Genomic DNA, 12,290 nt, shown 5'->3' with positions numbered 1-12,290 from the left:
CCTATCACAAGCTTTGGAACATGAAAAAAAAAACCTTTTGGTGAATTACAGTAGCCTAATGTTTTTATAAAAAACAAATTGTGTACTGTGCATACAGGGAGCTGTTGGCACAATTTCACCTGTAGTAAGTCATGTCTGGTTACTGGGAACTACAACCTTTGAAACATGATTAAAAAAAAAAAAGAAAAACTTACAGAAATTCCTAAAAAAAACAAAAACAATTGTTTACTGTAAATATATGAAGGTATTGGGGGGGGGGGGGGGGGGGGGAGTCACCTGTAGTAAGTCAGTCTTAACAATACAATCAAGCTTTGGATTTTGAACATGTCTGTTTTTGAAAGATAAAAGTCCTTTTCATTTATACAAATTATACGTTTTAACAACTTGAGGAATTTGCAGACGCTGCGCTGTGGTAGCGCGTCAAAGCAGCTATAATGCCCGTATTCGATTTTGAATTAATACATGTCGATATACAATGGTTAGATATTATTAAAACTAATCGTGGTGTTTATATAATTTTTAGACTGCTGACTCCAGTGGCATGGAAAACTAGCTTTACCGCGCTCTGAGAGCGTTCTAGTGGTCGGGAGCATTTCGCTGTGTTGTGAACTTATGTTTGCTTTTTTAATTTTGTTGCGTTGTGCGCTAGTGTGCGCCACGTTGCCTACTGTGTGTTCTTACATTGCTTTAATTCATCAAAACAAATGTAAACTTTTTTTTATGAGTTATACAAGATTCATCTAATTTTTTAAGTCAGTTCAATGTAAATTACTTAAAGTTGATTACTTACAAATTTAAGGCAGGATTTTTTTAATTTATTTTTTACAGTGAATGACAAAAAGTTTGTAAATATCATGTTAGGTTGTATTAGAGTGAACATTGTCAGAAATCTACAGTATGTGTATTTGTGTGGGTTTGTCGACTGGTTAATGATAAACCTGATGAGAGGGTCATCATCCTAATCTGTGTGTGGCAACACTGGACAGTTGACTGACTCTTATTAGCAAACTTCTAACAGAGCTGTAAGGGAGGATTGGTATTAAAGGTTTTAGTAAAACAATAGATAAAAAACAGCTGATTTCATGATTCGCTTCTGGCTCCATCTGTTCTTTGTGCTCGTGTGGCTCGGTTCCTGGGAGCCTGTCGAGGCACGAAGAGCACGTTATAAACCAACACCACCAAAGCCAAAGAAAACCGAGGCAGAAAAAGCGATTGAAAAACTAGCTCCAGGTCAAAACATCAACATTGATCAGGTATATTTCAACATCCTTAATGTCATCATAGCATTTAAGTTAATTCGTTTTGGCAAACTGAATAAAAAAAGCGCATAATTTGAACATTATTCACATTGACAGGCCATTAAACTTGCCCAGTGTTGTTTCAACAGACTGAAGATATATTTCTTCATAAATGCAGTATGCACACAGTTTATTACTGAATCATATTTGCACTATCTGTGATATAATTGTAAAAAAAATCACTCTCTCTAGATGAGTGGGAAGTGGTACCTGCTTAGTGTAGCATCACAGTGTAGGAATCTTCTGGAGAGCGGCTTCAAAGTGGAGAGCACGACTGTCACTTGGACTATAACTGGTGACAAGGTGTCTGTCAGCACTGTGAGAAAACTGTAAGTACTCCTGAAGTCACAAATTGGAGCAACTTACTCACTGAATTCAAGTACTCCCAGCTGATCTTATTTCACTTTATAATAGGATTACTCTCAGTACTGGGCCTTAATTACATCTTGGTTATGAGATTTAACAAGATCAAGTTTTTTTGTTTCTCAAAAAGCTCAGAAAGCTCTCGGATTTCATTAAAAATATCTTAATTTGTGTTGATGAACGAAGGCATTACAGGTTGATGACAATGACAGTGATTAATGATAATTTTGGGTGAACTATCCCTTTAAATAGTTCTGTTTAATCCCGCAGTTGCCTATGGGCCTATAACAATTTATAACAACAATAATCAGAGGTTATGGCTACTAGTAATGCCACCCCATGCTTGCTATTTCAATAGTATTTTTGTATAGTCCCGTATTGTGAATGCAACTGTATAACAACCTAAAGTCAAGCGGTTAGTCAGAAATCTAGAATATCACCTGATGTTCCCCATGCTCCATCTAACCTCAGCTCTGTGTATTTAACCCTGAATGCATATTTGTGGAAACAAAACATGGATTCAACAATCTGCTAGAGTAAAACATTTCAGAGATGATCAGAATAAAATCAGATATAATTATCTAGGCCTATTATTAGTCAGGTAATGATTGTTTACACATTATTAGGGATAGCAGGTCATTTGCATCAAAGACCCTGCAGGGCGCTCCCTCCCCGCAAATAGGCTATCTCTAAACTCCTAAAACCTTTATTACCTTTTAGTTTACTTCTGTGGGGATGGGATTTCAGTTGATCTCAGCATGTGGCGAGAAGAGAGGGGAGAAGAGAGAATGAAAGAAATGCAGATCAAACAGTAGGTGTGATCTACTCAGTGTGATTGCGCCTCGGATGAAGATGCTAATTTTCCAAGAGAGAGTTCAGTTGTTAATTTCCAGATAAGTCCTTTGTTTTCTCAGAGAATAGCCCTCTCTGGGTCCTAGGCAGCTCGGCACCAGCCTTACACTGTTGTATAAATACAGCTTATGTAATTAAGCAAAAGCATTGGATAGTCAAGAAACAACTTGCTTTCTCAAAATAATTAGTGTCTCTTATTTAAATTGCCAAGACATGTCTAAAATATTCAATCATTCAAATTAAACATACAAAAACATAAATATAAATAAATATGTAGTAATAAATGATATATATATATATATATATATATATATATATATATATATATATATTATATACACATTAATTATATCATTTTTAAATGACAATTTATATATATTCATCCATTGTGCTTTCCCCCCTTTGTTAGCAATTTTGAGTGCTGGGAAATCAAGCAGGACTTCATGAAAACAAAGACTCCTGGCCAGCTCTTTCTCAAGGGTAGGTATCTGGTGCAGACTGAACTCCACTGACCACCAGACCGGAGTTCAATGTCGTTCTTACCACTATCTAACTGATGGTTTTTCTTAGTTGTGAAATTTTCACTGACCTGGACTGCTTACATCTGACAATCGGTCAAATGAAAATCTTTGGGAAAAAGCTCAGACATTTAGCAATGTTGAAGTATAATACTTTCATATAGGTCGTTTAACATTAGACCTATGTTTAACTCATTATAACATAGTGATATTTAAGGTTATGGTTAGGGTTATGTTTAATGTCGGTTGCTTATGCACACTTTACTTTTATTACTGTATGTGTATAATATAAGTACATGTGTAGCCTATTTCAAGGACACTGTAACAAAGTTTTACCAGCATTACCAGCTGTAACAAAGTGTTGTTACACTTGCCATATCCTTCACACAGATATGGCAAGCCGTTTTAACATTTAATCCTTAAAACCAACTTGTAAACCGATTTTCATGCTAATATTACTTTTTTTTTTTTGATATTATCTATTCCATTAAGTACTAGTACTTATTCATTAGCTACTAGTGCTTATTCTTTAGGTACCACCTTTTTAAAGATACCAGTACTTATTCATTAGATACTAGTTCTTATTTATTATTTACTAGTATTTACTATTAGATACTAGTACTTAATTATATACTAGTACCTATTAAATAGATACTAGTACTTATTTCAAAAGTGACTAGTAACTATTCTTTTGTTACTAGTAACAAATTTTACATTTTTGTCATTGACTTTAATGGGGATCTGTCATTCAGATATCAACTATTCAGTTATGACTATTATATATTCCAGTTGTGACTAGTACGTATTTATTAGATACTAGTAGTTATTTATTAGGTACTACTTATTTTTTAGATACTACAACCTAGATACTTGTACTTATTCAATAGCTACTAGTACTTATTCAATAGATACTAGTTGTCACGGGTCTGTCAAGGAGGACTCAATTGCAGAACGAGTGTTAACAGGTTTATTGACAAACAGTAGACAGATGACAAGATGTGGTGGGAAAGGTGAACAGTCCAGACAATAGGCAGGGCTGAGGCCCTGTTTACACGAGAACGCTCGCGAGTCAAAACATACAAATATTTGATCAGATGTGCCTTTCATTTACACGGCGACAGCGTTTTTGGGGGCTTAAAAACGCAAAAAAGTGAAACCACCCTCCAGAGTGGAAATCTTAAAAATGCTCCACCGTCGCGTTACCGTCTAAAGGGTAAAAACGCAAATCTGCTCACGGTGGCTCTTGTCGCGTACGTGTTTACGTCACAGACATGCGCCAGTACAGGAAAACGCAAATCTTATGACATTTCAAGATGGCGCCGCGGATGGCTGCCTCGGTGTGGAGCTCTCCAGCTATTGTGTTGTTTTTGTTCGTTTGTTCTGCGTTTAGTCATTCTTTTCCTATCAGTTTCACCAAAGACGAATTACTGGACATTAGGAAACACACACCAGAAACCTTTTCTACAGTTTTTGATTATTCGGACGTTTTGCTGGACATTCTCGTCGGAGGGGCAACGGTGTTGTTCAAACGCGCGTTCAGACGCAAACGCGGGAAGCGTGCCGACGCGATGGTTAAACTCCGCGAGCGCGGCCTGCGCACTGCACTCCCCAGTATTCATCTCGCAAATCTCCGATCCCTTCCTAACAAAACGGATGAACTTCTTCTCCTCACCCACACTAACAAGGATTTTTTAAACTCTGCTGCGTTGTGCTTCACTGAAACCTGGCTGAGTGAAGCCATACCGGACAACGCAATACATCTGCCGGGCTTCCAGCTGTTCCGAGCAGATCGCATCGCTGAGCTAACGGGGAAAACGAGAGGTGATTGATTGTGTTTTTACATTAACGAAAGTTGGTGTTCAGATGTAACAACACTGAAGAAGATATGCTCTCCTGATTTAGAGGCACATTTCATAAACTGTAAACCCTTCTACTCGCCTCGGGAATTTTCCTCTTTCATTCCCGTGAATGTTTACATCCCTCCAGACGTGTGCGTGAGCGCGGCGCTAAAACAGCTGGCTGAACAAATAGCTGAAACGGAACCTAACTCTCTTTTAATCATTCTTGGGGATTTTAACAAAGCAAATCTTTCCCGTGAACTACAAAAATACAGACAGCACGTTACATGTCCCACCAGAGACAGTAATATACTGGACCACTGTTACACCACAATTAGAAATGCGTATCACTCGGTCCCACGGGCAGCTTTGGGGCTCTCTGATCACTGTTTGGGTCATCTCATACCGACCTACAGGCAGAAACTGAAATCAGCTAAACCTGTAATAAGTACTGTAAAAAGATGGACTAATGAAGCAGAGCAGAATCTACAGGCCTGCTTTGATTGCACTAATTGGACTGTTTTTGAAGCTGCTACCAACGATCTGGATGAGCTCACAGATACTGTAACATCATATATAAGTTTCTGTGAGGATACATGCATTCCTACCAGGACATTCTTATCATTCACTAATGATAAACCATGGTTTACTGGGAAACGCAAACACCTTCGTCATGCCAAAGAGGATGCTGACAGAAGTGGGGATAAAATCTTGTATAACCAGGCCAGAAACAGATTGACAAAGGAGATCAGAGTTGCTAAAAGAAACTACTCTGATAAACTGAAAAAACAGTTTTCATCCAACGACCCATCATCAGTCTGGAATGACCTGAGGAACATCAGCAACTACAAGTCACCATCCCCTCGATCTGTGGACAATCAACACCTGGCTAACGATTTAAATTCATTGCACCCCCCCCCCCCCCCCCGCCACCCCCCCTGCCATTCAACCTGAGCTTAAAGGGGTCATATAATGCCATTTTCATACAAGTTAATTTGATTCTTTAGGGTCTAAATGAAAAGTTTGTAATATACTTTAATTAAAAAATTTCGTTAGTATTGTAAGAAAACACTTATTTTACCTGGTCAAAAACAGCTCTGTTTTCAGCACGCCATTTCAGTGCATATGCCTTTAAATGATAATGAGCTTCGCTCACTCCGCCCCTCTGTTCTGCGGGCGTTCATAACAGCGTTATGACCACACTGCACGTGGAGTGTTTCCTTGACAACAGTTGAGGATATAGGAAAAAAATGGCAGCGGGAGTCTCTGAGGAGGACACATCTGTGCAACCGTATCAGTTTGAACCGGAGTCGGAACAAGATGACGGCCCGAAGAAGTTCGACAATTAAGGCTCGAACATGACGTTTCTGAATGGTTGGTTCATTATCTGTAAATGTTATTCTGACAAAACCCAACTGTGACCATATGTTTTTGTAGTATTTTCATATTTTTTATAATTTTATTTGTAGAATTTGTATTACTATTTGTATTACTATTACTTGTTGTATCTGTATTTTTATATGTGCACTGGAAGCCTCAGTACCAAGGAAAATTCCTTGTGTGTGCAAGCACACTTGGCAATAAAGCTCTTTCTGAAAATAACAACCAACATGTCGGATTATTTCCATACGTTGGACCTTGCCCTAGCAGCTCTGATAAACGTACAAGAGCCTTTTTGCTGTTCGCTTCACCATGTTTTGATTTCACGCTACTAGGGAGAGAAGTAGAAGGAAGGTTGTACGCAGGCGCGCAGACTTGGTGTTTTTGAGTGGCAGTGCTTCACATTGACACCTAGCCGCCTGGAGTGCATACTACATCGAATTTCACACACTTTTGCGTCACCATATGCACGCAGATTTCCCCCCCATAACGCTTGTCTAAACGCAGAATAAAAAGTGATAATGCAACGCCACTTTGGCGTTTTCTCTTCAGATCGTTTTTGTGTAAACATAGCCTCAGACACAATGACAGCCGTTGTAACTAGCCGAGCAGCAGTTGTAACTGGCACAAGATGACTGTAGGCTGGGGAGTAGTAATGGCAGAGCAGAATGAGAACTGAGAACACTAGCAATAGCCAGACGGGAACTTCAAGTACATAAGCAAGGCACTCAGGGATCTCAGGCTCAGCAGGCTTGCTCCAAAGCAAACAGAGTAAGCAGCCAGGGACGCTCTGCTAGCAGGACAGGACCGGATCTAGAGGCAAAGGAGAAAAGACAGAAATGGCAGAACTAAAGCACTAAAAAACTTCTACACATAAAACACTATAGACTTTAGTAGTAAGAAACAAACTATGTAACACAGAAGTACACAGTAGCACATCTAACGAACTGGCAACACATGAGGGAAAGAGCACACATATAAAGGGAGCTAAGAACAGGAGGAACAGGTGACAACACTCGGACAAGGAACAGGTGAACACACTCAGGTAACAAGGACTCAAACAAGGGAGCAGAGAACATGAGAAATAGGTAACAACACTGGACAAGGAACAGGTGACAACACTCAGACAAACGAGGACTCAACTAGACAAGAGGGCGTGGTACTGGGAAACAAGGAGGCAGGAACAAAGGAGCACATGGCCAACACAAACAAAACCATATGTTGTAGCACAACACAAACATAGAGACATGAAACAAAGATAACACAGACAAAGTTAAGAGGGCAGAACCCTGACAGTACCCCCTCACTCCAGGCGTCCAAAACAGGCAAAGAAGTCCACGGAGGTAACAACTGGGGGGGCGGGTATAGGTCGTAAACATGGTAGTCTCAAACTGACCAGGGAACACAGAGGGAGGGATGGGGTGGGAGGGAACAGAACCGGGCAAAAAGTTCAAGGCTGACCAAGGAGGTGCCGGCTTAGGGGAACCATAAGTTGGGTATAATTAAATACTAGACACTATTGGAATAAGTACTAGTATCTAATAAATAAGAATAGTATACCTAAAGATGAAGCACTATCTAACAAATGGCACTAGTACCTAAAATATAAGCACTAGTAGCTAATGAATAAGTACTAGTACTTAATGGAATATATTTAAAAATGAAATATAGTATCGTGAAAATAGAGACTATAGGTTTTAAGCATTAAATGTTAAAACGGCTTGCCATACACAGATGTCCGAGCATAGTTCAAATACTGTCCAATAGCTGTCTTCATTTCAAACAGTAGCCTATTTATTGTTTATAATTTAATAAAACCTAAAAAATAAATTCCACTTGGTTTGATTTTTTATCTAATATGTCATTCAAATGCTAAGTGTCAAAATCTTTTTGGGGCTATACTGTCTTTTTATCATCCACTTATTCAGGTAAAAGACCTACTGAGAATATGGACATACTGGTGCTTGAGACGGACTACATCTCATATGCTATGTTGGTTTTGAAAAGAGCAGGAAAAATGACCATGAAACTATATGGTAGGTGCTCTAGTGTCTATTAAACTTCTCACACCCCATCCTTTATTGTCATGATGGCATCTGTTTGTAGTATTTCCATTAGGATTATCGAGCCTATAAAAAGCCCTTGTGTGTTTTACAAATGCCATTTGTAAAGCATATTGTGTGGAGTAGCTTTAGCTATTGTGGAAAAGTGCATTGTTTCAATAAAATATTCGTTTATTTTGAAAGGACGGTCAAGTGGAGTTCCTGATAATGTCGTGGATAAATTTGAGGATCGTGCAAAGACATTCAATTTGGGTTTGGACGTCATTTTCCAGTATCCCGACTACGGTGAGACAATATAGACAAATAAGCCTATAAAATATTTAATAGCCAAACACTCGTTTTGACTCTAGACTCTTTTCTAGGGTTCTGCGAGTCCACAGAAAAGGTCCTGGGTAAGATCTAAATTTGTTCGTTTTTAATAAATGACATACATTTACAGAACGATATGTTGGCATATATTGTGAAGAAACCAAACAACTGTTACATTCTAATATAAATAGAATATAGAACTGCTTTCTGATATTCTGGTATTCGCGAACGAAACGTTATTTTGTAACGGTTCTTTTTATGCTTCAAATGTGCCTGCCTATATAAATAATCGACAATAATAGACATAATTGACACAATATACAGAGTTTTTGAATACAGAGTAATAAACTGTTTAAGTGAATATTTCACTATAAGGCTACAATAACACGTAGCCTAACACCCTGCGCGAAAAGTTTTGCGAACTGATTCGCTTAACGAATCAGATTTCTTAACTTCCCAGTGCTGTCAAAGAATTTATTGGCTGAAGAAAAATTTACATCATACAAAGAGAGCCAATCCAGGCATTTGTGCATCTCCTGCTTGTTAAAATCACGTTTCTGTTTTAAAGGCACGTGTTGCTAAACTTGCATAACCTCAATTTTGTTTTGTAACTAAAAAAAAAAAAAAAACTTAAAAAAAACCGGCATAATTTTTTTATAATCTCTATTTTTGTCTAACTCTATAATTTCTTCTCCACAGATATGACCTAAGACTGACTGGTCAGTATCATTGATTGTGAGCACTGTGCGAATTTCAACAATAAAGTTATGTAATTTCAAGGTTGTGTGTGTTTTAAAAATGATATTTATAGTTTGATTATGAACAATAGTGCATCTCCTGCTTGTTAAAATCACGTTTCTGTTTTAAAGGCATGTGTTGCCAAACTTGCATAACCTCAATTTGGTTTTGTAACAACAAAAAAACTGCATAATTTTGTATAATCTCTATTTTTGCCTAACTCTATAATTTCTTCTCCACAGATATGACTAAGACTGACTGGCCAGTATCATTGATTGTGAGCACTGTGCGAATTTCAACAATAAAGTTATGTAATTTCAAGGTTGTGTGTGTTTTAAAAATTATATTTCATAGTTTGATCATGAACAGTAGCATTCAACATAATAAACACTATAATAAGCAAGACCAACAAGCATCCTAATCCATAATATTAGGTTACAGCCTTGGTAATAAGCATTGAAAGTGGTGATTTTCCTAAGCCATTCTTGATGTAACAAAAAAGTTCTTATAAAACAAGACAAAGGAATCTTGATAGTGTGGTTTGTGATGTAACTCTCAAAACAAGACTCTGCCTGCCCATGCTTTTCGGAGTTACACAACACAAGGGGTAAACATGTTGACATCCAACATTCCAAAAAGTATCCTGAGGAAATCATTTTCTTATGGAAAAGAAATGAATTTGTTTCAACTCAAAATGAGTTGCTACAGCAGCACCTGTCATAAAATACTTGACACACATGAAAATCAAAAAGCAAATGCTGATTTGGATACAATGCATTTCGATATTTTGCTTTGCATTTTATTACAAACACTTTTAGTCTTAATTCAGACATAACAAGGTTGCTGCCTTTTTAAGTTCGAACAACTCGGATATTTAAGTCATTGCAACTTAAATCACATTAAACTGATTTAAAAAAAAGAGTTAAATCTTGAATAACTTTTAAAAAAGGTGAAAATTGTTTTGATAAGTTAAAAGCAATGTAAAACATATGTTGTCATAACTTACTGATCATGTAATTTTTTACAGTGCAGGAATTAATTACATTTTATAAAATATATTAAAATAAAAACAGACCTTTTCAGATTTGAATAATATTTCACAACCTTGTTGTTTTTACAACATTTTTGATCAGATACATGCTTGCAATGTGAGAGACTTTCAAAAACATTAAAAATGTTTTGCATGCATTCTGAAGGTCAAACGAGGCATCTGCACGAGGGGGACAAAAAGCACGAAAAGTGTTCACGAACCAAATCCACACGTGGATGTTGCACGTTGTGTAACGACTGTAATTATCATTCCTCCTTTGGAGGTGGGACTGGGAGGGACTGGAGAAAGGAGGGTTTGAGGGGCTCACTGAAGATAAAACAGGGTCTGCCATTCGTTTTCTCCTCACAGCCAACTTTTCCAACTGAGCTGCATTCAGAGAGAGAGAGAGAAACAAAGACTTCTACAGCCATGACTGTCGCCTTGAAGATGCTGTGCGTTCTGCTCTGTGCGGTGTTCGCCTCCGCTGAAGTCATGCCCATGACTGACTTCGATCTGGAAAAGGTAAATTATCTCAGAGTTATTAATAAGATTTGAGGAAGTTCTCAGTTTAAGTTGGACTAAACTCTTTGTATTCTCTACAGATGGGAGGAAAGTGGTATCTCATTGGCTTTGCTACAAATGCAAAATGGTTTGTCAGTCACAAGGCTGACATGAAAATGGGAACTGCCGAGCTGGTGCCTACCAAGGAAGGGGACCTTGACCTCTCTTACGCGAATCTGAAGTAAGCTCAAGTTAGCTTTATTACAGTTTTGATAATGTTATCATGGTTACAAAAGAATATCTGTAGGCTAAGTGCTGCGTTTGTTTCTTAGGAGTGACGGTTCCTGCTGGAGGATGTCCCACCTCGCCAAGAAAACCGAGACTCCAGGGCGTTTTGTCTTCCACAGCCAGCGTAAGTCTTACTGCTTTTGCTTTCATCGAATGGTCAGATTGTTTTTTCTCATCGTACTTTGTTCCTTTGGACTAAATGTGTTCAATTTGATCAGGTTGGGCAAATGACAATGACATGCGCGTGGTTGACGCCAAATATGACGAGTACGCGCTCGTTCACACAATCAAGACAAAGGGAGATGTGTCTGAGGTTCTCAACAAACTTTACAGTAAGAGTTCGCTTTGTACACAATATAGATTAAATGTTTTTCACAAATATATGCTGAACGAACTCTGAATGTGTCATGATCACAGGTCGTACCGCAGAAATTACTGATGACTTGAAGGAGAAATTCAGGCAGTTCTCTTTGGACACCGGCATCCTTGAGGAACACATTGTCATACTGCCACCAAACGGTACAGTTTTAAGATTTTAATCGATTATCAAGTGCCTTTCAGTTATAATACATAACATTTTAAACTAAAATTTTACTGTGAACTGCTTTTACAGGAGAATGCTCAGTTGCCTGAGGATCTCATCAACCAAATAAGGACAAAGACAACTTCAGCTGGACTGATCATTTCATCTGAAAACAGATCTGAATTCTCTGGCCTTCGTCTGCTCGGTTTTGGTCTTCTTCACTTTGTGCCTTAAACACAGTTATGTTGTTCTCACATGATGACAAATCAATTTCGCAACTCCAGAGCTTTTTCAAAGGACATCTCAAGCAGGGGGACACAATGGCAAAGCATTACCTTATCAAAATGATGCATTTTTCTTTTCAGTTGGAACTCATGTTTCTTTATTGTCATGCAAATTTGTTGATGTTGGTTTTGTCACTAATGCCACACATGCAATTTAAAAAAAAGTTTTTTTTTTATGAAGAGTGCTTTCGTTGTTGGTGGTTTTGTTTACTGCTGTTGGATTAAATTGGTTTACAAATGACAAATGTTGGTGTGATTCATTCAAATTCTCAATTTTACAATGAAACAAACAAACAAATACAAAC

At 37.9% G+C, this 12,290-nt stretch overlaps 2 protein-coding genes across 2 annotated transcripts; both read left to right on the top strand.

Moving 5' to 3' along the window:
- Window positions 1-978: 978 nt before the first annotated feature.
- On the top strand, window positions 979-9,680 carry c8g (complement component 8, gamma polypeptide). The gene is made up of 7 exons (XM_077244510.1): window positions 979-1,253; window positions 1,491-1,627; window positions 2,923-2,993; window positions 8,178-8,285; window positions 8,496-8,597; window positions 8,675-8,704; window positions 9,321-9,680. The coding sequence occupies exons 1-7, from the start codon at window positions 1,083-1,085 to the stop codon at window positions 9,329-9,331; spliced, it is 630 nt and encodes a 209-aa protein (XP_077100625.1). The 5' UTR covers window positions 979-1,082; the 3' UTR covers window positions 9,332-9,680.
- Window positions 9,681-10,560: 880 nt separating this feature from the next.
- Window positions 10,561-12,230, top strand: LOC143751791 (lipocalin-like). The gene is made up of 6 exons (XM_077244509.1): window positions 10,561-10,911; window positions 10,992-11,131; window positions 11,223-11,302; window positions 11,397-11,510; window positions 11,596-11,697; window positions 11,792-12,230. Exons 1-6 carry the CDS (start codon window positions 10,819-10,821, stop codon window positions 11,809-11,811), a joined length of 549 nt encoding a protein of 182 aa, XP_077100624.1. The 5' UTR covers window positions 10,561-10,818; the 3' UTR covers window positions 11,812-12,230.
- The last annotated feature ends 60 nt before the right edge of the window (window positions 12,231-12,290 follow it).

Source organism: Siphateles boraxobius, unplaced genomic scaffold, assembly GCF_051911475.1.
Source record: "Siphateles boraxobius isolate OS27281-9 unplaced genomic scaffold, OSU_SipBor_1 26, whole genome shotgun sequence".
NCBI classification, from domain to species: Eukaryota; Metazoa; Chordata; class Actinopteri; order Cypriniformes; family Leuciscidae; genus Siphateles; species Siphateles boraxobius.
The sequence above is the reverse complement of the archived record's forward strand: the minus strand, read 5'-3'. Positions and strand labels throughout refer to the sequence as shown.